This window comes from Pelobates fuscus, chromosome 11 (assembly GCF_036172605.1).
Source record: "Pelobates fuscus isolate aPelFus1 chromosome 11, aPelFus1.pri, whole genome shotgun sequence".
In the NCBI taxonomy this organism is placed as follows: Eukaryota; Metazoa; Chordata; class Amphibia; order Anura; family Pelobatidae; genus Pelobates; species Pelobates fuscus.
Genome location: NC_086327.1, coordinates 35,412,780 through 35,439,509, shown reverse-complemented (window position 1 = coordinate 35,439,509; position 26,730 = coordinate 35,412,780). Strand labels below are relative to the sequence as shown.

Genomic DNA, 26,730 nt, shown 5'->3' with positions numbered 1-26,730 from the left:
CGTTCCGCTATTTCGACGGCGCATAGTACGATTCACGATACTCCGGTCGATCAAGAGCCTTTGATAGGCCGCTTTCTGCTGGGTAGCAAACGGTCCAGAACCATGAATCAAAGTATCACTGTTGTGGGACTTTGATTGGGGTCTTTTGAAACTAGTAAGATAACACAAACCTATCCCTCCGTCAGCCGCCAGCCATAGTCACGTTACTTTAGATTTTTTGTCGGGTATCAGATATACTGGAGATCGACGTAGATGGTCTTTTCGGTATCACCAGAAGGAAGGATCTCTACGGTGTCTCGTAGAACTAAATCCTATTCGCGTCCGGATTTTACCCGGTTCCCGGCGGTTTCCCAGTCTTTGTGCAGTTATAGCGGTGTTTTGTTATATGGAGATCCCGACAACACTTAGATTGTCACATTAAGGACATCTGCTGGGCTTATACCAACCATACAAGCCAGTTACCATGAACACTCCGTCTAGATGGGTTCATTGGTTGTTATCGCTAACGGGGGTGGAGACGTGCTTTGGGTACTCATTCGGTACGAGACGCGGCTGCTTCTCAGGCCTTCATGGGGGGGCCTCTATATTTTACAGGCGGCGAATTGGACACGGCGAGACAATTTCCGTATATTTATTTTCGTCAAATCACACACGCATCCTTCTCGCTCATACCACAGCTTTAAAAATGCAAAATATGAGGCCTCCTGTCATGTGATAAAATTGTAGATTATGCTAACGTAGTGTACCTATAATCTTAATTTTAATAATGACAGGAGGCGAGTATTTTCCCTCCCTGTTTTCCTCCCTATACTCTGGGAAATTCTAATTTTCTGGTTGTCATTTTCACAGTCTAATTATAAGGTTTTGGGTATTTCAGTATATTTATGGGATGCTTTTCTGGTTGACAGGTGGTACAGCTGTGGCGATTATTAAGTATACTAAGGTTGTTTAATGTTTCAGTATATTAACGTAATATAAATATAGATACATATAGTACTGGATTTAATGTGGACATCAGTTGGGTTCCATCACCTTTCACGTATTTCTGTTCTTTTCAGAGTAACCATCATAAAGATAAAGATCAAGATAAAGCTGGAAGGTTTCAAGTCCTGTTCCAAGTTATGTTCTACACGTTACTCAGGACTGTTATTTGGATTCCCTGACGTTATAATGGACAGTTTTTCGCATCAAAGAAAGAGGAAATCATGTGACTGTCAGGGTTTTATATATGGATGTGATGCCTGTTACTGATTGGTTTAAAGTTTTCTGATTGACTTGTGCTGCTTGAGGCATAAAGTAAAGAAAGTTATGCAAAATACTCGCCTCCTGTCATTATTAAAATTAAGATTATAGGTACACTACGTTAGCATAATCTACAATTATCACTTTAGCGAATAACCCTGTAAGAGAAACAAAACTGGCAGTTGGTAATAAGAACTCTGTTAGTGGTAGTGGGGTCGTGGATGGTGGTAATGGTGGCGCCAATGGTGATTCTGCTGATGGTATTCTGTGAGTTACTGCAATATCTCTGTTCAAGAGGAAAGCTCAACATTTATATTTCATCTTTGTATCTATTTACAGGGATATTCAAGAGAGAAGGCAATGTAATTTCAAATTGAATTGAAAATTTGAGGTTGAAATAGCAGAAGTGGAGAATTTCTCTAACTGCTTCCAGTTGCTGCTCTGGTTTTATCTTTGAGATTCACTTGAAATTCTCACTTTAGTGAATAGCCCTGTTATTGTAGGGTGAAATATCTTGCTTTGTTTTATTGTTGGATTTCTGGATTTTTCATATCATAGGACTGTGATGTTATTTTTTTGCGGCTGCTGTCTGGTGGCACTGATGGGAAGGCTTGTGTTTTGAAGGGGTAGTTTTAAATTTGTGTTTTGTTCTAGCTGCTGTAGCATGACTTTATTGCAGATAATGTGAGCTGAGCACCAAATAAAATGAAACTGTTTATGGCTAACACACATTGAGTGAAGCAGTGTGAAAGGCTGCTTGTGATCTGTCAACTCTTTGAGTACTTTATGAAATTTAAAGGGACACTCCATACACCTAATGCACTTTAGCTTGCAGAAAATGTTTATGCGTGAAGAGTGTGTCCTCCTTTTTCATTTTGCAAAAAGTGCAGATTTCAATAGAAAGTTGTACTTTTATAAATTATACTGGTTCCATCCCCTGGCTTGTCAAGCAGATGAAAGGTCCTGTTACTTCCTGGTTTGGTTAGCTAATTTGTACTGAACTCAAGAGGCAGCAATTGCCCAGAGCACCTGCCTTGCAAAGACTTCTCATTGAACAGCATTTAGAAGTTTGTGATTGGACAGTCACATAAAGCCTGGGCGGGGTTAGAAGAAGAGGGCCTGTAAAGGCAGCAGACAAGAGACCTGCATTTTTTGCAAGCTGTTTTGAAATATAAATTCAATTAAAATATGCATAATTAAATGCATGCAAGTTTTCATTTTGGGTATATCTACTAGACAGTAATTTTTATTTATTTAGTATTTGGGCAGTGAAGTGTACCTTTAATCTGAAATGTAACTTGCTATTACAAATTATTATCAAAAATGCTTCTTCTTGACTGTATGAGAATTCACTAATTATATTTGTAACTTAACAAAACTATACATTAACCTCTTCAATCCATCGTGTTTTCAGGATTGTCAGGGAATGCAGCCATACCCACAATCTGGTGTACATGATGTTAACCACTACACATGAAATCTGTTTATTGCAAATTAATTTTGTTTGCAATGGCTGTCACTAGACTATAATAATAAACGAGGAGCACAACCAATTAAATAAAATGTATTTATTATACAGGTACAAAATCATAGATATCACAAAATATGCATCAGTAAAGAATAGACACAAGTATACATATACAGTTAATGTAAACCATGTATCAGAATAACACTAAATAAGATTACTCAATCCGGAATACTTGAAGTCAAAAGTATCAATCCAGATACACACATAACTAGAAACCTATACAATAATGTCCAAAAAAACCCCATAAAAAATACATACCAGAAAACAATGAAAATACCAATATGAGTGAGAAGAGGGTGGAATATCAACAAAAAGCCCCTAACGTTTCAGCGTGTGCACCTTTATCAAGGGAGCATAGTGAAGTAAGAAAACTAACTCCATATATACCAAAACCTAAATATACCATTTGAAACACCTGAGTGAAGTGGGTTGCCCCCCACAATGGTTGGAGACATCCTCACCATAGTCACATGGCTATGGTTGACAAGGCAACCAATATACAAAGAAATATGTAAGCACATTACATTTGAGAAAAGAGGCATAAAGCAAAACACATAAATGATAAAACAAAACAATGATAAAACCCTACAAATAATAGAGGACTTATAAAACTGGAGCATATAGAGATACAATCTTGAATTGGTGGCAAACAGGAAAATAATAGGATAAATCATGTGCGTTCCACTGTGGACCGGAGAGAGTCCCATAACAGCCCAGTCATCAAACAGAAGAAAATAAACCATAATTGCGAGGTGTGCATGTGCCCGCAATGCAGTAATAGTATTCGATTGATACGTGGAATGCAACATGCGTTACAAGTAAAGCTCCGCCTATCACGGAACTCTGAACCAAGCGCGCATGGGCATAGCGACTATCCGCACTCCGCTGTAAAGTGGATAGAGAACCAAAGAAGCGCAGTCAAAAAGATAATGAATGAACTATAGTTGCGAGGCTCGAAATATAAGGATAGTATTACATTGGCATGTGGAACACCTCTATTACGGTCAATTGCCAAAACATAAGCAAAATAAAAGGTAATAGTTAAAATACTAACTGGAAAAATTTCAATAGTAGGGGTCCACTCAATGCAATAGTATTCCTTTATTGCTAGTACACTAGAAATCAAGTTCAATAGTGAGAGTATAAGGAGAGGGAGATAAAAAAAATGGCTTTTCTTGGTCTGCTTTAGTGTCACGTAATTTCTAGCTTATCCTTGTTATATTTGCCAGCTGGTCATGATCTTAAAAAATAATGTCATTGCAAAGAGATAAATAGAATGTAGCAAACAAGGTGAAGCACTTTGATGCGTATTGAGAAATTTTATTTATTTCAATTCTGTTTTCTCATGTAACTTCATTATTTGGTAAAAAAAAAAAAAAATACATACGTTTTTCTATCCAACCATTATCCTTGTTTTTGATTCCTTTAAATAATGTGCTTTTTTTGTGCACCGAAACAAAAAAAAATGCCTTTAAAGGGTTATTCAGTAAAGCTAAGTTTCATATTGAGGGTCAAAATAGCAGAAAAGGAACACTTAACTAAGTCAGCTATGCTTTGAATTCAGCTACACTGGCCTTAAATTTGAAATTCAATTTAAATGTTCACTTTAGTGTGCCTTTGCACTATTATATTAAACTACGACCTAGTTCTTGCAATATATTCTTATACACATATCAGAAGATTTATTCTGTGTTACAGACTATACAGAGTGTCTCTTTAACTATACTAGCTCCCCCCAGCCCAACAAAAAGTAAAAATAATAATAATAAAATAGCTGGCAAGCAGTTCTCTTCTCAGTTTGCAGTAATTTTTAAATGAATAATTTTTTTAACAGCAGTAAGAGACTCAAAGTATACTACTAGTGGTGGGCTAAGCTGAGTGCCAAGCAGGTGGCCCTGGCCTTAGCAAGTCCTACGACCGACTACCAATGTCTGCTTATTTATAGAAAAAAAAGCTTGACTGAAAACAAATCTATATAAATACATCTCTATGACATATATGATGAAATCTCAATTTAACCTTGCTTCTAAAATAGTTCATATATCATATATTTTTACTGTCTCTGTCTCCATCAAATACAACCACTGAATCAATGAGGTCACTAGCTGCTGCTAAGATTCAATATGTCAGACAGCTGTGGAGAAAAATGGTATATATAATTCTTTGTGGCCACACAGTTTTCAGAAATTTGGAAATCATTAATCATTCGGCAAACTTCACAGTTACGTAACACATTCACAGGAACATCACGTGTAACTAATTGTATGATTGATTTTTTTTGTGCCATTTAAAACCATATATACATGAATAAATGTGTTTTATGGTTTATTCCAGAGCCCATCACCATAACTCCAACTCTTAATGCTGCTGACAGCTTTCCTGCTAATGGCAGCAATGTGAATCTTACTTGTAACGCCCCCGATCAGACTGTGGAGAATTACACCTTCTATCGTAACCAAGTGAATGCCTGTTCTCAGAGCCGTGTGACCTGTGCTGGGTCTAACCTGACCTTCCATCCAATCATAGCCAGTGATAAAGGAAACTATACTTGTACTATCCAAAACCCCATCAACAATAAAACCAGTGATCCCTTTCCTCTCTGGGTGACAGGTAAGAGCATGTCTGTACTGATTACATTATATGTCTTATAATCATGAATCAGTAGAAACACATTTGTTTATAGGATCAACCACTAGTGTGTTACATTCCTCTTTTTGATTGATAACAAAACAATTTAAAGGGACACTATAGTCACCCAGGCCACTTCAGTTCAGTTAAGTTAAGAAACTGCAATAATTACCTGTTAGGGTTAACTCCACCTCAAGTGGCTGTCTACAGTTAGACAATTGTTGGTCACCTGACACTAGCTTTTAAATGCAGATGCACAGTTGTGTGTAGTGCTGGCATGTGAATGAAGGAGTATTTGTATATAATTTGGGAGTTTTAATACAGGAGTGTGTTTGTAATGTTTGCGTTTGCAGGGGGTGCGTTGGCATGTTGCATTTGTACAAACACAAAGAAAATAAGGCGGAGTATCTTACATGCACTTTCCAAATGGTTCTTTACATAGGTACTTTCCTATAATACACCCTAAGGAAAATAAAACAGTAGATGATAGTGCAATATTGTCTGTACTGTTAATCACTTAAATCCAATAAGGTTTTCACAAGTGCAAACTCACAATGGTGGAGCCACTATAGGTTAGGCTCAAGAAATTCGCCTGGTGGGATGTAAAGGGTCCCACTCCCTCCTCTGTGTTCCGGAATCCTTGTACAGGATAATCACAGGTTCGCAGATGGAGTGTAGTCAAATAATATTTATTCGTAAAGTACACAAATCAAGAACATAAAATAATGATAAAAGACCTTACAATCTCTGTGGATCAGTCTTAATAGCAAAACGCGTTTCGCCCCTTCAGGGGGCTTCCTCAGTTGCTGTTGAGTTTCCTGGATCCTTCTTCGTTTTTAAATGCCATCTATTGCCGCTTTTTTCTGTCCCTTACTTCATTTCCGGTTTGTCGAACTTCCGGTTTCCGGTCTTTGCGTTCCACCCTTGGAACGCACAGGCAACGCGCCTGAATTTCCTGTATGCTACCAGTCTCTCTCCTCTTCCGGTTGTTTAATTTTGCGTTCCACCGTTGGAACGCATATTTGGGCTCCCTAAATGTCTCTTATTTAGAACGCTTTATGCGTTCTACCTTATGTGTCCATATCACAAGGGGCTCATACATCGAAAGGCAGGGAGAGAGAAAGGGGGAATAGGGAAAGAAAGGGGGAAGAAAGATGTTATTTGCCTTAGCTGCCATAGGAAAAAAGGTGTTTAAAACATATACATATATCTCTTCCCAAAAGAACATAAATACACTTCACTACTTCTACTTGTAGTGGTATAAAAAGTATAAATAGAAGCTCCCATGTCTCTAAAGGTGCAGTAATGTAACCTAAATCTCACATTTAAAAGCACAAGCATCTTAAAGGTATATGCCTCCATAATTTACATATGATAAAAACGGTTTAAAAAACGATTTAAATTTTTTTTAAATATTTTTTTAAAATTAGTGATGCAATAAAAGCTCAAATAATACCATTCTACAATTACTGAATTGGGCTATCTGGACCTAGTGGTAAATTGATAAATAAAACCACGTCTCTCTCCAAAAACATACAATTTCAACAGATAAGGCCCAAGAGAATATATCATCAAGAACAGTTTTAAAAATGACACACTTCAAAATCAACATTTAGGCCATGCGGTGATAGGGAATTAAACTCAAAAATATGCTTCATTTCCTCTCTCCCTAACTTGCGTATATAATCCCCACCCCTCCAATCCCTTTTAACTTCTTTAATGGCACAAAAGAATAAATTTCTAGGATCTTGATCGTGCATTTCTTTAAAGTGAAGCGGAACACTATGGGTCTCCAACCCATTTCTGATATTTCTAATGTGTTCCGCAACTCTTACTTTCAGTGGCCTGATCGTTCTACCTATATACAATAGGTCGCATGGGCATTTTAAAACATATATAATTCCTTTTGTGTGACAAGTTAAGTGATCCTTTATGCAGTACGGTTTTTTTACAATGTGTCCTATATCTGTTAGGTGCCTTTTTTTGCTGTTGGTTGTTCTACAGGGTAGACACATTCCGCATCCATAAAAACCTTTTAGATCCTTTAAAAAATGGCTGGATTTGTTAGGGCTAAGACAACTTTTAACTAAAATATTTTTAAAATTCTTTGCACCTCTATAGATAATTTTGGGTTCAGGCTGTAAAATCTTATTGAGGATAGGGTCATCTTGTAGTAAATGCCAGTGCTTTTTAATTGTTTTCCTTATTTGTTTGTTTCGTCCATTATAGTTACAAATAAAGGATATATCACTGGTATTTCCTTGCTCTTTTTTAGGTTTATATTTTATAAGTTCCTTTCTAGGTACTTTTCTCACTTCTTCAAAATCTCTCTCTACAATTTCCTTACTGTATCCCTTCTCTATAAATTGCCGTTTAATATAACTGGCCTGTTCTATATAATCAGATTCTTTTTTACCTAACGAGCTGTATTAGTGAAGAGAAAATAAACTTCTTGGATCTACATATCTACATAGAGGACGAAAAGATAAATACCAAAAACTACTTTAAACCAGTGGACGCTAACGGGTACATAGAGAGAAATAGCTGTCATCATAACCCGTGGCTGGAGAATGCACCAAGAGGTCAATTTCTAAGGATTCGAAGAAATTGTAAAAAATAATCTGATTATATAGAACAGGCCAGTTATATTAAACGGCAATTTATAGACGGCCTAACCTATAGTGGCTCCACCATTGTGAGTTTGCACTTGTGAAAACCTTATTGGATTTAAGTGATTAACAGTACAGACAATATTGCACTATCATCTACTGTTTTATTTTCCTTAGGGTGTATTATAGGAATGTACCTATGTAAAGAACCATTTGGAAAGTGCATGTAAGATACTCCGCCTTATTTTCTTTGTGTTCGTACTTTACTGTTGGTGAAGGTTAAGGGGACCTCACCAGGGTGTTTGAGTTACTTACTGATTTGCACTTAGCATATACTGGGTCACTGTTATCTATTTTGTATTAATGTTGCATTTGTGTTTGATCTCTGGGATGTATGCATATACACACTTACACTGCAACATACATACATACCTACACAGATAAACCTACACACTGATATATACAAGCACCCAGACATGGATACATCCCCTGGCACAAAGATGCACAAACCCTGACACACAGATAAACACACTGACACATACAAACTTACTGACACACAGATACACACTCTGACACATACAAACTCCCTGACACACAGATACACAGATACACATACAGAGAAATAGACACACTTACACATACAAACACCCTGACACACAGATAGACACATTGACACATACAAACACACTGACACATACACACCCTGACACACAGATACACACTCTGACACACAGATACACGCACTGACACATACAAACACCCCGACACACAGATACACACACCCCGACAGACAGATACAACACCTGACACACAGATAAACAAACTGACACATACAAACACGTTGACACAGATACACATACTGACACACAGATACAGACACATGGACACATACAAATACACTGACACATACAAACACCTTAAAACACAGATACCCACAATGACACATACAAACATTGACACACACTGACACATACACACACACAGACTGGCACACACATACATTCACTGACACACTCACTGACACAAATACATACACACATATATGTCAGATTTTTAGGCTTACCTAGAGCGCTGCTGCTGGTTATGTCTGATGGGAGTGTAGGTCTGGAGCTGGGCCTCTCCCCCACCTCATCTGCCTCCTCCCATTCCTGCTGTTGCTCCTCTCCCTCCTGTGTCGCTCCTCTTGTAGCTGGGATTAAGTGATCAGATCTTACTTTCTCCTAGGATGCCAATGTGAATGGGGCCCGGTCAGGCTCTTAAGGGGCCATGGCGGCCGGCCCGGCCAGTTTTCAGAAATACCCATTGGGCAACCCTAACTGCATGGGCCACCCGCTTCACTGGCGGTAGTTCCGCAACTGTACATGGCCAGAAATATTTTGGCCAAGGAATATTATAAGTAAAAAATATTTGACCTCAATAGCAAAGCATATAAAAGTTGTATGTTTTACTAGTTATCAGTTCTCACAGTAAGAATAAATAAAATAACCACAGATTTGTGAATTTCAATAAATCAGGTCTATTTTAGCAGGGTAATTCACTGAAGTGTGAATTGTATAATTGTTGCTGTTAGCTGAGATGGGTTGATCCTTTGAAAAAGTGACCATCAGAAGGTTAATTTCTTTTTTATCAATGTCTGCTTGCCATATTCAAAGAACTTGTAACTTCCCTATCCTTTTTGTCTTAAAGACTCCTCACTACGTCATCGTCATTGCATATCGTAATAATCAATTAAAAACTGCTCTTAGTAACCAGAGAATATTTTACTGCTAGTCTTATAAAGTAATAACCAGTTAATGATTATTTTGTTAGTGTTCATTATGTAACCACATACACTAATTGATCAGCTAAAAACCTTTCTTTGTCATTTGGAAATATGTTACAATATTTTTAATATATCTCCAACTAATCATTTCTTTCATATTAAAGTCTGAGCTTTATTAGTTCATATAAAAAAAAGAAAAATTCTACAAACTAAATTCCACAGAAAATAAATTACATTATGAATTAGTTTAAGTTGTATGCTTCGGGTGTAATAATTGAATTGTATATATTTCTTAACTTTCAGTTCCTGTCCATGAAGTGATGATAGGAAGCAACACTAGCTCTTTGCTATGGGTTGGAAAGGGTTCCGTATCTTTAACCTGTACAGCTCTTGGTACTGATGTTCAGTTTTCCTGGAATCTAAATGGAGCTGCACTACCTTCAGACTCACGCTACTATCTTAACCAAAATAAATTCAACCTCATTATTAGCCCAGTGGATAGAAGTGACCATGGATCTTTTACATGTATTGCCAGCAACCGGTTGAATAATGTCACCAGTGAAGCCTTGACACTTAACCTGGCCTGTGAGTAATGTGGATCACTAAGTATAAACATACATGTAACATTAATTGGATAACCAAGTATAAATATGCATATTGTAAAAGATTGTGTTTGATAACAATAAAATACTAATATAAAATATGTGCATTGCTAAATATAACAACATAAATCAAAATATGTTTTCAAGAAAGAAAAAAAAGATAAATAACAGAGTTGCAGAAACTGAACATAAAATAAACACTATGTGGAAAGTCAAAGGTAATAATCCAAAATAAAATAGACTTACAGTATACCAGTTGAGAACTGAAATATTCTAAAATGAAAGTGTTACTCCAGTTATAATAACTACTAAAGCCTGCTCTAAGCAAATGACCATTTGTCCACTGGATATTTATATTGTAAGCTGATTTGGGCAGTGACATATTCACCTATTATCAAAGTATGTCAGTCATGCATTGTTAAAATCAAATGTTTGTCTTGTTTACCTATTGAACATCGCTGTGGAATATGTTGGTGTTATATGAGAAATTGAATGCTAATCACGTGCAGCAATATACAGTATCTCTGTATGTGAGACCCAATCAGAAATCCAAAATCCAGATATTATTGAATTGCCTTAGCAATGTCCGGATTTTGCATTCCGAATGGCCCCGGACACAGCCATATGGTTTTGCCCTGTTCAGTATGAGACCATTAGAAATGTAGTGAATCACCTCATATGAGAACTATAGCTTCCTCATTTGCTATTCAAGATCCCTTCAAATTGTGCATGTCCTTTCCGCACCACAACTAGGGCAAGCATCTTGAAGAGGAGAGATCCTGGAGACAACACAAGCTGCATCCATCTAAATCAAACTTTGTTGCCAATACTATGAACTGGACTGCAAACAGGTTGATAGTAGCCGCATTATGGCTACAATGCACATTGTTGAGGGAGATTAGGAAAGTGGTATTACTTCCCTGAATTTGGGGGATCTGTAGCCCTAAATCTTTTTGGCATAGAGAGGGCTGTAATACAATGTCCCAAATATCTGTGTGCTCTCCCTGTTTAGTCTACTTGTTGATTTTTGGCGTCGAAGTGGAAGCACAATTTACATAGAGACACAAGTAGTATCGCTTATCGATGACATGCTCCATTTTGTCGAGAGGATACAGCTAACGCTCTGCAATCCACCTTATAAATTTGAACTATACTGTGTCACACCTAGGACTAAGGATAACGTATAACGGGACCTTAGAATGGCCGGACTTAAGGTCTCCAAGAATAGTCAAAATACTAGCCGAGGTCAAGGACACAGAATCAGACGCAAAGATGAGGGAAAGCCAAAAGTCAAGGATACCAGATATCAAGGAAGTCAAAACAAAGCCAAAGACAAATACCATAAAATCAAGATCAGGAACGCACTCTCAGATAACCATAGGCATGAAACCACGTCAGGGCAATGAGCAAGAGGAGAATTGGGTTTAAATACCCCTCATGTGGATCCGATTGGCTGTAGCAAATCAAAAGGTTGTCCGGGACTGCCTTCTCTTCAAACATACTACAGGGCGACTCACCTACTTTCCATAATTGACTGACAAAGTCAAGCAGATATTTTTCATCCCTCAAAACCGAATTTCTGGGACTGACCTTGCTCCCTTCCTTGTGGTTAGCAACGGGGCAGCGCCTAAGGAGACAGTACGGCATCTGCTGAGGGGAGCTACTCTTCATATTTCAGTTGCTATTCATTTGCACACCTCTCTTTCAACACTACTCAGGATGAAAATTTAATTATGCCTCTTTATAAATATAATTTTACCGCTTTATAAATCGCTGGTAAGACCACACCTTGAATATGCTGTGCAATTTTGGGCACCTGTTGCAGAGACGATCTACAAAATTGATAAAAGGAATGGAGCATTTTAGTTACGAAGAAAGGTTAAAAAATTTAAATCTCTTTAGTTTGGAAAAACTGCGCATCAGAGGAGATATGATAACATTATACAAATATATTCGGGGCCAGTGCAAACCATTATCTGGAAATCTATTAATAAACAGGGCTATACATAGAACACGAGGTCATGCATTTAGGCTGGAAGAAATTAGATTTTATCTAAGGCAAAGAAAAGGTTTTTTTTACAGTAAGAGCCATAAGGATATGGGATTCTCTGCCAGATGTTTAAACGGCAATTGGATAAATACTTGCAAAAACATAACATACAGGGATATAATTTCTAATTAGTTGGGTAATAGCTGCTTGATCCAAGGAGACATCTGACTGCTATTTTGGGGTCATGTCAGGGTACCTGTGGTCTCTACCTCTGAAAGAGGTAGAGACTTAGCTGTTCCTCCATCCAGGCGGCCTGATGGCTCCCTTCTCCACGGTCTATCTGGTCATGCAAGGCCGGCCGCGAGGGAGTGACTGCCTTTTACAGCATCTAGGCAGGAAGTTGTCATCAGGACACTCCTCCGGAACGACCTGTCACTCAATTGCTGCAGGACCAATCAGGACGCCTCGGAGGCGTGGTTACTGCTCTGAACAGGGTATTTAACAGAGCTTCTTTCATTAGCTCATTGCCCTGTCGTGGTTCTAGCTTGTTCTAGTCACTCAGTGCTTGTGTATTCTATTATCCCTTTTGGTTTTGACCCGGCTTGTTTACCTTACTCTGCTTATCTCTGTTACCCTTGATTCGGCTTGTCTTTGACCATTCTATACTGTACTACTTACGTTAGTCCGGCCATTCTAAGGTCCGGTATACGTATCTGGCTACTGTTTGTACTCGGCGTGTTGGATCCCTGTCCCGATCCTGACAGGTCAAGAAGGATTTTTTTTCCTAATTTGTTGCAAAATTGGAAGCGATTCAGACTAGGATTTTTGCCTTCTTTTGGATCAACAGCAAAAATATATGTGAGGAAGGCTGAACTTGATGGTCGCAAGCCTCTTTTCAGCTATGTAACTATGTAACTACCTAATCCTATCACCCTGGTCTGGCACAATCAGATCTTTCTCATTCCCCAATCCCATTCATTAGATTACCCATCCACTCACCACATCAAAGCTCCTCTCCGGTGACAAGTTAAAGAACTTAAATAGAAGGTGGAAGTGCAATCAACCCATTTGTCATGGAATCAAGGGTGCTCCACTGGACAAGTCCTAGTACCAAAATGGACCAAATGTGAAGTTATAAATGTAGAAAGTAATCCAGGCACTCCAACAAATTCCAGAATATAGGCAATTTTATTGAACCAGGAACTACACAGCAACGTTTCAACCCCTTAGGGCCTTTGTCAAGCTACTGAAGCACATACAAAATGCACAATATATAGGTGCATGACATCATTTAACAAATGAAAAAACGTGATATAATAACCAATTACTCCCATCATCAATTAAGAATAATCAACATATGAACCAAACATAATTGTCTCTCCAATAGTCATCTCATATATTAAGGGTGTCCAAAAGCGCAGAATAACACAGCCAATAAGATTTAAGTTTGTTTAATCATTAGGCTCAATTATTTAATAATGAACAAGTTGTTTCTACTCACTTTTAATTAAGTATAATAATTTAGCTTCATTAGAAGCACCAGAGACAGCTAGATAATTGCATTTCTGGGTCCAGTCACATGGAATAAATCCTGTGACCATCCCCAACCAATGAGACACAACTAATAGTGCCGATCACATGACCCGGAAAAGCCGAATCACGATCGCGTTTGGGTGCGCATGCGCAAAGAGATGTACCCGTAACTGACACATAATCTCTCAATGAACACTATCCATCATACAATAGATTTAATTGTCACTCAGACCATGAATTTCCAAAAAAAGAATCAAAAAACTTTTTAACTTCATTTTTAAATTTTATTATTAAATTCTATATTATTAAATTTCATTTTTAATTTATTAATCCTTTGAAAGATCATGATGGATTAGTTCAAGAGAGACTAGATGTTAATCAATTTGACGTAAAGTTGTAAGATAATACTGCCAGCTATAATATATAACAATCCATGTTTGTATTCAATGTCAATTAACATAACGCAACATATCCATCAATAATACATTAAGCGACAAGAAAGAACCAAGTAATAAGACTTAGCTCTAACCAATCCCCTGTTGAATATTTAACTACCATCATATAATTAGAAATTCAAAGTGAGAAACATTTGAGAGACAAAATGTAAAATATGTGCCCAATAAAGTGTTAACCAGCACAGCCCACACAGATAATAATCTGTGAAGATGATCTGTAAAACATAACAACAAAAATTAAAACATTAAAAACATTAAAAACAACATGGACTAAACTTGAAAATAAATTAAAATTTAAATTTTCAATTTAAATAAACGGATTGAGGTCATATTCTTGATTAAGTCCCCTAGGTGTTAGGGATCCTAATTCTCTAATCCAATATGCTTCCCTAAATAGTAATCTTTTTAATCGGTCCCCTCGTCTCGCGTTCTCTTCTACATGTTCAATGATTTGAAACTTAAGTTGAGTTATATTATGTTTTGCTTCTACAAAATGCATTGGAATGGGCAACTCAAGCATTTTTGTCCTAATTGTAGATTTATGGTTTGAAAACCTTTCCTTCATTTTTTGTGTTGTTTGACCTACATAGATCAAACCACAAGGGCATTTTAAGATATAAACCACATATGTCGTATCACATGTGATAAATTGTTTAATCACATATTTATTACCCCTATGTGAGTGAATAAATGTCGAGCCTTTGATCATAGAATTACAACAAATGCAATTTAGGCATGGAAAACATCCATTCCTCTTTAATATCGATTTAGATGGAGAGGATAACTGAGCTTTAACTAACATATCTCTCAACGAAGGAGCACGTTTGTGAACCATGAGGGGTTTATTCACAAATTCCACAATATCTGGATGGCATTTTGATAGTATATGCCAATGTTTATCTATTGTATGTTTTAAATCAGAGGATAGTGTACTATATCTATAAATAATCTTGATTCTATCCTCGATTTTAACTTGTTTGGATACATTTAAATCATGTACTTCTTCCCTATTACTAACAGGCCCGGACTGGCCATCGGGCATACCGGGCAAATGCCCGGTGGGCCGCGATGGCCGTGGGGCCGAGGCCGGCAGGGGAGATCACAGGATCTCCCCTACCAGCCCCTGCAGGACCAGCGCTACCCGAGCGCCGGCCCTGCTCTGTGCCTCCATGGGCCGGTGGGGAGATCAAAGATCTCCCTCACCGGCCCAGAGACACTGAGATGTGGCCTCCTGGGGAGTGAGGGAGGGAGGCAGGAGGAGGAGAGGACCGGCGGAGCTCTAGCCAGCAGCTCCGCCGGATCCTCTCGCGAGGTCTGAGCGTTGCCGCGGTTACCGCGGCAACGATCAGATCTCGCGAGACTCTCACCATTGGACCACCAGGGATCAGGCAGAACGGCACCCCCCTCCATGGAAACCGGGCTTCCCACCCCCTCCCAGGCTAAAGGTAAGAAGGGAGGGGGTGGGATACATAGTTTTTAGTTTTTATAAAAAAAAAATAATTATTATATTTATATATTACATTTATACAAACACTGTGCTATAAACACTCACACTAAGAGCACTCACACACATCACACTCATACTAACATCACCCTCAGAGACACAGCACCCTCAGACACACACACACACAGCATCTTCACTCACACAGCACCCTCAGACACACTCAGCACCCTCAGACACACACACAGCACCCTAAGACACACACACACACACAGCATCTTCACTCACACAGCACCCTAAGACACACACAGCATCTTCACTCACAGCACCCTCAGACACACACACACACACACACACACAGAGCACCCTCAGACACACACACACACACAGCATCTTCACTCACACAGCACCCTCAGACACACACACACACACACACACACACACAGCATCTTCACTCACAGCACCCTCAGACACACACACACACACACACACACACACACACAGAGCACCCTCAGACACACACACACACACACACACACAGCACCCTCAGACAAACACACACAGCACCCGCAGACACACTCAGCACCCTCAGACACACACACACACAGCACCCTCAGACACACACACACACACAGCACCCTCAGACAGACACATCACCTTCAGTCACACAACACACTCACACACAGCACCCTCAGACACACACACAGCACCCTCAGACACACACACACACAGCACCTTCACTCACACAGCACCCTCAGACACACACACACAAACACACAGCACCCTCAGACACACACACACACACAGCACCTTCAGTCACACAACACACAGCACACTCTCACACATATACAACACACACACGTATGTATAATATATAAAATAACCCTCAGTAAGTTAACAGACAAATACATTAGAAACATAGAATGTGACAGTAGACAAGAACACCCTCACACACACAGCACCCCTCTTACACACACATGCTGCACCCTTCACACATACACACAGCACACCCAACACACTGCGCCCTTCACACATACAATACGTCCAAACACATATGTGTTTGGAGGTACTGTATGTGTGAAGGGTGCAGTGTGTTGGGTGTGCTGTGTGTATGTGTGAAGGGTGCAGCATGCATAATATTATTATTATTATTGCCATTTATATAGCGCCGACAGATTCCGTAGCGCTTTACAATATTATATACTACAGCACCACTACACATATTACGCTCCAGATACACTCTAGATCCCTTACCCTATATACACTCTGAATCCTCTATACACACACACACACACACTCTCCTATACACACTCTGGGTCCTTTACACACAAGATCCCCTACACACACTGCACCACATACACACACTACATTCCTGACATACAGACTCTGGATCCCCTATGCACACACTACATTCCTTGCAAGCAAACACATACTACATTCTCTAAACACACACTCTCTACAACAACCCCTACACACACTAAAGCCTGTATGTACACACTCACTACATCCCCTATACACACTATGCCCCCTATAAACACTCGCTACAGCCCGTAGCCACATATATTACACCACAAACACAAATTAAATTGACCTATTTACACAATACCACACCACAATCAGCTTACTCAACACACACGCAATCCCACAAGCAGGATCCAAACACATGCACCATATGCTTTTCTGGCCCTTTTTTCCCTCTGGTATCCCCCTTATGGAGACACCAGAGACAAGTTAAAACCAAACACAGCGCAAGCATGTTATTACATTTGCTTACGCTGCGCAGAACAAATACAGGGCCTTTTTCCCATGCTAGAGCTCTTCAGCAGGGCTCTGCGCATTAAACCAATATGCTCACTTTGAGAGGGGGCGTGCTTGTCATTAGTGATGACAAAACACACCCTCTCTAGCCCCACCCCTTTCTCAGGGGGCTGCTGTGATCGAAAAATGCCCGGGCCGAATTTTTTTCCCAGTCCGGCCCTGATTACTAACATATTCTAATTGGGTTTGTAAGATGGATGCAGGATATCCTCTCTCACAAAATCTCTTTGTCATAGATTTTAACTGTTGATCTACCAATTCAGTTTTAGGCATCAATCATTTGACCCTCATGAATTGACTTCTAGTTATAGACTTAAATATAGAGAGAGGCTGAAAGCTATCGTAATGTAATAACGTATTCCTATCTAGTGGTTTTCTATATAAATTTGTCTCAAATTTATTATTATTCTTAACAATCAGAATATCCAAAAAGGGAATAGAATATTGATTCATGTCCATAGTAAACTTGATGTTGTCAGAATAACTATTTAGAAATTTAAAAAATTCCTCGAGGGGCTCCAATGGGCCACACCACAATGCCAGCAATATATTGCCACCATTTAACAATATATTTTTTAAACAATTCATTCTGGTATATAACATTTTATTCGAGTTTGGCCATGTAGATGCCGGCATATGTGGGGGCCACATTGGAACCCATCAAAGTACCCTTAGCCTGAACAAAGAACTCATCTCCAAAAGAGAAATAATTTTCCGTCATAACAAATTTGAGTAATTGTAAGAGGAATGACAGAGAAGGGTCTTTGAAGCCTAATGTTTCAAAAGCCTCGCCCATCGCCATTATCCCTTCATCATGGGGAATGGAAGTGTACAGACTAGTGACATCAAAAGTCACCAATGTCAAATTCTGTACATTTTCCATTGTTTTAATCTTCTCAAGCGCCTCAAACGTATCTTTAACATGAGATTTAATTTGATTCTTGATCTAAAAATTTAGCAAGTGGGGACAAAAGGGACCCGCCACTATTGGTCGCCCAGGAGGATTAATTAAAGACTTATGGATCTTTGTCAAGATATACAATGTAGGAATCACAGGAGAAGAAACAGTAAGATACTTAAATAACTGTTTATCGATAATTAAATCATCTAATGCCATTTGTAAACACAAATCAATTTTCCTTTTCAAGATTAATGTGGGATCAACTGAAGTTTTTTTATAAGTTTCCCTATCACCAAGTTGTCTTGCTATCTCTTTAATATAATAATTTGTATCCAACACAACAATTGCTCCGCCCTTATCGGCCGGTTTAATTATCAAATTTGAATTTTTTTGAAGTGTTGTAAGAGCTTTCTGTTGAATCTTTGTTAGATTATTATGACTATACTTTTTCTTTTTATAATCATTTTTAACAAGATTATCAACATCTTTTTTGACCATCTCCACGAATGTTTCTACAGCATGATCATTAATCTGTGGATTAAATTTACTTATATCAGGACCCTTGAGGACATTTGTGCCTACTTTACACAAGACTTATGAGGTGATTTACACCTGTTCCAGCTGCACTTTATACTTTATATTTTAGTGCCTTTTATGGACTTGGATAGCCATTTGGCTATTGGACTTTGCTTCTTTTTAACCTTCTTTCTTTATTAAGAGCAGTCCTGTATATATATATATATATATATATATTGCATCAATAAATCTACTTTGAAGAAATAATTGCTTTCTCTGTCGGTCCTGTAATCTCCAGAACGACCAAAGGAAGGACAGGGACGTCCTATTAAGTGTCCCACTGCAAAACTCATGGGAGCCATATGATTCTATTTGGCTCCCGGCTTGTGAGTACATGACCTTTATTATCTTCCTTCCATTTGCATATTGACTGTATTACACTATATGTTTTTATGCTTTTATTTTAGGAAGCCTTAAGAAGTGTGATCCACCGTTGTATGTATTATATTTGTTATTGTTAGAGTGGTTGGAGGGGTCCCACTCAGGTGGTTACAACAGTCTTGTTGTCACACTCCATCACTTTTCTCTACTGTATTAGTTTTACTCGCTACCTATATTTTTAAGTTTGGTCTCACTTAGCTTTAAATTGGTATTAATTACATCTGATGACAATGGTAAAGGAGCAATTTTAGAAAAAAATACTTTTAGTCTAACATTACGAAAGAAAAGACACAGATCAATATCAATATCTATCCGTCTAGGCTTATAAACAGGACAAAAAGTCAAACCTTTTTTCAAAATGGAGATTTCAATTTCAGAAAAATCATATGAAGATAAATTAATAATTACTGAATCCTAATACTTTTGCTCTTGGAAATGAAACACAAGTAACAGTGTATCTCGCTGTTTACAGTAAGTACCATACCATGGTTGCTCTCTTGATCACTGAAAATGCAATTATTTCTTATCTCGTGAAGGGGAAGAACTGCTAAACTGCAATATAGAGCTTTAATCACAGTGCAAACCACTGTTATAATATGCATACTTCTACTTGATACTGACACTATTATCAACAAGTCGTTTTTTTATATTTTATTGCATATCTATGTGAACATATACTGTGCAAGTCTATGTTTTTTTTTTTTTTTTTCAAACAGCATGGAAAAAGTCTTTATAAAATCAGCTTATCTGTGCTGGCTAATGAATGTACCATTACTTGCCTAAACCTGTCTGCACCTTATTACTCTATGGTCTGTCTTCACCTCCTGGCAATTCAATCAACCGGGAAACTGCTGCAGGAGAGAAAACAATGGGGGTCTATGGAACATCCCACACTGCACTTTCATGAAATAAGCTCACAGGCATTTAGTGCACATTAGTTTGCCATGACTGATATTTTGCTATGACACAAAACAGTCTTTAGAAAGGTATCTGACTTGCTGAAAAACTTAGGCAACAGTGATGATTTAAGAGCTCATCTCATTAAAGGATAATTAAAGGACCGCTCTGGGAACCATAACCTAGGTGTTAAACTTTTCATAAATGGTTTAACCCCTGAAAGTAAGCCAGTGCCCGGGACCTTTTTGCACCATAACAACTTCATTTGACTGAAGTTGTTATGGTGTCTTAAGTGTTCCTTTAAACCTCAGGGAAGTTTCCAGCAAATTTCATAAGATTTAGGCTCATTTAATTGGTGACATACTGAGTTCTAGTACCTTGGTCTTTGGTGATAGAGTGGTAGGGACACTTAAAGATCAGAGCAATTTTTGATTTGCTATGTATTTGTTCAAACATAGATTTTCTATTTTTTAATTTACCACTAGAGATGTCGCGAACATAAAATTTTCCATTTGCGGATGGCAAACGCGAACTTCCGCAAATGTTCGCGAACGGGCGAACCGTGCGAACTGCCATAGACTTCAATAGGCAGGCAAGTTTTAAATATAGGGTACCTATTGAATAAACAATAGTGGTTTGCAGGACTCTGTGGAGATAGTTGCAATGTAATTTCACAAAATAACAAAATAACAAAATTATGTAACAAATGTCTCAGCTGTTTGTATCTTTTCTTCCCATATGAGGGCAAGAAAAATAAATAAAAGTAGCTGAATAAAAATAATCTAGTAGAGGTTTCACTATATGTATCAACCAATACACTTAAAGATGAATAAATTGGGGGAAGATATGTATAATCCCACTGTAGTAGAAAAAAGGTTATGTCAATTATCCTGTGCAGCCGACAGATTGGTTAAAATATACACGATTCACTGTCAATGACTAACACACTAAATATAAAAGACAATAAAAGTTCCCAAGTGTGGAGAGCAACTGCCGTCAAATTCAGAATTACGAGTGTCCAAAAAGATGTAAGAATCTCTCTCACCGGCCGGATGAAATCAGATGTGGACCTCCTTGTGTTGTAGACAGACTTGCTGACAGCCACGTGCGTTCCACTGCGGCTCCGGTTTGCGTTCCAGCTTGCTCTCCTGGGACTCAGAGTAGAATGCCACCTTACGCGTTTCGTGATCAAAGGATCACCTCATCAGAGGATGGCATTCTCGGTTCTCTCTTCTGCTAAATACGTTTTGGTCTAATTGTTTCGTTATAACATTAACCCCTTATCTACTGGAGCATGTTTATTTCAAAAGCAAATTTCTACTACATAAATACTTTAGCGTTTTTTATAGAATGAATACACTCAAACACTTGGCATTTTCGATAGAATAAAATAAATCACTTTGCATTTTCAATAAGGCAAATACAAATAAACCCATAATTACTTGTTAATATAAACAAAGGTTAGTTGATTAGATGTTGACATTACTTGAACAAATCCCATTATGAACAATAATACAGTAATACTTGGAAGGTTGTACATCAGAACCTTAAAAAGTTAGTGTGAATCTATAAAAATATAATAAAATAGAATAAAAATAAAAATTAAATAAAAAAAATAAAAAATAAGAATGAAAAAATAATAAATAAAAAACATAATTAAACCTAAAAAAATTGATAATGGTGAAAATCTGATAATTATAAAAATAGACTAAATGAACTAGGTGGTACCTATGAGGATATAGCTGATAATTATAAAAATAGGTTATAATTATAAAAATAGGTTATACCTAAAAAAAAATGTTGTCTAATAGTTATCTAATAGTGGAAAAATAGCTTTGATCGTTAATTTTACCTAAAAGGTTATAATAAATAATTATAAAAATAAACTTAATCATCCTATTTACAGAGTGACTGGTTCTTCTTTAGATGGTTTTCTGAAAGACATAACATTTCTCATTATTATTCCATCTTATCACAAAGAGTTATAGTGTTACCATAAAATATAGTAAAATACATATATATATATATATATATATATATATAAAAAACATATTAAAGAAATGCATTCAGTTCGAAATCCATATTTAGGCCTAATGGTTCCAGACTATTAAGTTTAAAAATCCATTTAGCCTCAGTTCTATCTAGGGCTTTCTCTGGATCTCCTCCTCTCCAATGTACATTTACTTTATCAATGGCTAAGAATTTAAGACCTACTGGATTATTCGAATGAAAATTAGAGAAATGTCTTGAGAGGTTATGGGTGCTTAATCCCTTCTTGATATTTCGTATATGTTCACCTAACCTTATTTTGAACTTTCTTTTAGTCCGTCCTACATAGTGTCTTCCACAGGGACATATCAAAAGGTAAATGACACCACTCGAATTACAGCTCAAAGTTGTTCTGATTTTAAAGTCCTCATCCTGTTTCATATTTTGAAATTGTTTAGTTATTGATGCTTGAGTCGGGTTGTTTCTGCAGCCCAAACATTTACCACATTTGTGGAAACCTACATTATCCAAATTTTAACTTTTTTGTTTTATGTCTTTAAGTGTTGGGGCTAACATGCTTTTGAGATTAGGTGCACGTGAGTAGATGACTCTAGGTTTCTCATCCAAAATGGTACCTAGTACGTTATCCCCCTTCAGAACTTTCCAATGTTTATTCAGAATATTCTTTATTTTTCCTGCTTGATTGCTGAATTGAGTTATGAAGGCTGGAGTTTCACTATCTACTTTCCGTAGTTCTTTCCTGGTTTCTAAGGTTTCTTGTCTTGGCAATTCCAGGGCTTTCTCCATAGCACTAGTCAGTTTTCCTTCATCATATCCTTTCTTCCGGAATTGTGTTTTCACCTTCTCCATTTGAATTTTACAAACATCCAATTCCGTACAATTGCGTCTGATACGTCTAAATTGCCCATAGGGGATGTTGTCAAGCCATGTCCTTTTATGGTGGCTGTTTGAGGGGATAAAACTGTTACAATCGACGGGTTTGCTGAAGGTTTTGGTACAAAGCATCTCTTCTTTAACGTATATCTCCAAATCCAGGAATTCGACTGAGGTTTTAGAATGAGTAAAAGTAAATTTTAAATTGTAGGGGTTAAAATTCAAGTATTCTTTAAAATCCTCCAATGACGATAAGCTTCCTTCCCAAATGAATATGCAGTCATCAATATAGCGTCGCCATAGGACCAGGTTTGTGCCGAATGGGGAATTATTCCAAATAAATTCCTCTTCCCATTTTCCCATAAAAAGATTAGCATAAGTCGGCGCAAACCTGGTTCCCATGGCATTGCCTTCTATCTGTAGAAAGAACTTCTGTTGTGCCCAAAATGAGTTGTGACTTAGGATAAAAGCAATGGACTGGACAAGAAAGCTAATCTGATCATTTTGCAGTTCTGAGTACTTGGCGAAAGAGTGTTGAATGGCTTCGCACCCTTGAAGATGTTGGATCACTGTGTATAAGGACGTCACATCTGCAGTGACTAAAAAATATTCCTGTTTCCATTTTGTAGTTGATAACACATTAATTACTTGTGTTGTATATCTCAGGTACGACCGTAGTTGGATCACCATAGGTTGGAGGAATTGATCTACATATTGAGACAAGTTTGACGTAAGTGAATTTATTCCTGAGATGATAGGTCTCCCAGGGGGTTTATCAAGGGTTTTGTGGATTTTTGGCAGATGGTAAAAAACTGCCGTTCTTGGATATTTACAACATATAAAGTCATATTCTCTTTTACTCAAAATACCTCTGTCCTTCCCTTCATCTATTAGTTCAAGTAATTCTGCCATAAATTGTTTCTCAGGGTTCTTTGTCAGATGTAAATATGTCTCCTGATCGCTTAGTAGCCTTGTGGTTTCCGCCTCATAATCCGTAATGTTCTTAATTAACACTCCACCTCCCTTATCTGCAGATCTTAAGATTATCTCAGGATTTTCCATCAGTGACTTCAACACTTGTCTTTCCTTCCGAGTCAGGTTATCTTTGTCCTTCTTCCCCCTGTTTAAATTCCTCAGATCTTTTTCAACCAATCTTTCAAATACCTTGATATTGTCACTCTTCACTTGTTGTGGATAAAATATCGATTGAGGGTGAAGGTTTTTTATGGATATATCCTTCCTGTTCATTTGTTTTAGTGTATTTGTTCTCCAGAAAAAAATTCTTCACTGTTAGTTTTCTGATAAATTTGTGGAGATCAATGAAGGTGTTGAACTGTGAGTTCTTAGCATTGGGGGCAAATTTAAGACCCTTCTTTAATAGAGTCATTTCATCGTTGTTCAAATTATAATGGGATAGGTTGAATACACTGGTGGTTTCATCTTCATCTTGTATGTTTATTAATTTTGATTCAATTCTTCTCCGTCTTCTTCTCTTCTTACTCTTTTCCTTTGTATCGGTGATCTTGGTGGGTCCCTCCTCTCTCTCCAAGTCTTTTTCAGTGCTGTTCTCGTTTCTTCTCGTCCCTCTAAAAAATCCCCTAAAAAATCTCTATTCGATGATGGGTTGGTAGATGGTTCCAAATGTTGTTTTGCTTTGGGAGATTTAAAACGAATTAAGGCGAATTTTAAAACCCAAAAAGAGAATAAAGTGATCATTAGACAAAAAGTCCAGGATACACCAATGGGATATTGGTCTGAGTACACTGTTACTTTAAAAATATAAATTTATTAATCATAAACATGAACAAAAAATTAAATTAAATAAACTCACTCTAATAAATCAAGAGGAGATGCAAGAAGCTCAGGTAGCTGAGGGAGTAATAGGAGTAATCTATAGTACATAGCATATAAATGCCCAAAATAGAAAAAGAGAGAAATTATAAGGCCTAAAAAAGGCTAAATGTGCCTCTCAAAAAACGAGCAGTAGCTATTCCAAAATCTAATAGTAAAGATACCCTCCAGCCCCAGTAATAGCTACACTTAAGGATTCTAACGTAAGCGCTTTTAATCAATGCTACATTGTAACACACGCTTGCTAGTGCTGTCATATATATCCTAAGTGAATCAGAGTCATCTGGACAAAGCAGGATGACTCTCTCCCTAAACTTCGCTCCAATCAGGCTTCAACTCTTCATATCCTAAATAAACACCCCAAACAGTGTCGAAAATGCAGTGATAATAAAATCATGGTACGCCTAACGCGTTCGGCGCTAAAACAAGCGCCTTTCTCAAAGGCTATCAACGAGGGAATACACTTGAGCTCATGTTAAATATGTTGAGCAGCATTAGTGGGCCAATCAGAGGAGAATATGGGCGGCATTACATTTACACGTCTGCCTTTCAGGATAGTTCCCCCCTTACGTCAGTCATATAGACTTGCTCCAATCAGACTTGCTCCAATTGTTTAGAATAACGTGCTTTAAAACATCAGGTATGATGTTGTATCGATCAGGTAGTGTAAGGGTTACGCCCGCTTCACAGTGATAGACCAAACTCCCCATTTAACGCATTGCAAACAACCGCAAACAGTCCATTTGCACAACCGCAAACTCCCCATTTGCACAAGGTTGGATACCAAGCTAGCCATGGCCCGTTCCTTGTCCTCACTGATGTCATTGAAGGTCTCTTCCTCCACCTAGCCACGTACAACACCAAGGGTCCCCAAAAGGTGACAACAAGCCCCCTGGGACGCATGCTGTGTTTGGTCTTCCAACTCCTCAAAGCCACCTTCCTCCTCTGACTCCTCTTCTTCAGACTCTTCTCTCTGCGTTGCCTCTCACAAATTTTTGGAACGCCTCAGACTCCACCAGCTTGTATGGTAAAAGCTAGCGGGCTAAGAGTTCAGACAAGCCAGCTGTCAGATGCCGGGCAAGGGGGTGACTTTGTGACATTGGCTTCTTACGCTCAAACATGTCCTTGACAGACACCTGACTGTGGGCAGATGAGCAGGAACTGCTCAAGGCGAGAGACGGAGTGGCGGATGGTTGAGAGGGGGCAAGGAGGACAGCAGTGGTTGACGTGGCTGAAGATGCTGGACCAGGAGGAGGATGGCGGCTTTGAGTTTGTGTGCTACTTGTACTCATGTGTTGATCCCATAGGCGTTTGTGATGTGCGATCATGTGCCTTCGCAAAGCAGTTGTACCTAGGTGGGTGTTGGACTTCCCACGACTCAGTTTCTTTTGGCACAGGTTGCAAATGGCATCGCTGTTGTCAGAGGCAGACCCAAAAAAAAAATGCCACACTGCTGAGCTCTGCAATGACGGCATTCTGGTGGTGGCAACAGCATGCGTTGATTGGCGTGCTGTCTGGCTGACCCCGGGTGCCGATGCATGCTGTCTGACTGTGCCACTAGCTCCTTGCGACAACCTTCCCCTGCTTCCAACTCGTCCCCTCCTCCTCTCTGTCTCCCCATCTGAACTTTCCC

At 38.3% G+C, this 26,730-nt stretch overlaps 1 protein-coding gene across 1 annotated transcript in view; it reads left to right on the top strand.

The window, feature by feature from the left end:
* The window catches only part of LOC134577262 (carcinoembryonic antigen-related cell adhesion molecule 1-like), a 130,179-nt gene that overhangs the window by 11,632 nt on the left and 91,817 nt on the right, over positions 1-26,730 (top strand). The window contains exons 3-4 of the mRNA XM_063435960.1: positions 5,105-5,380; positions 10,073-10,354. Coding sequence (XP_063292030.1) covers positions 5,105-5,380; positions 10,073-10,354 — 558 coding nt within the window. The remainder of the gene's footprint in view (positions 1-5,104; positions 5,381-10,072; positions 10,355-26,730) is intronic.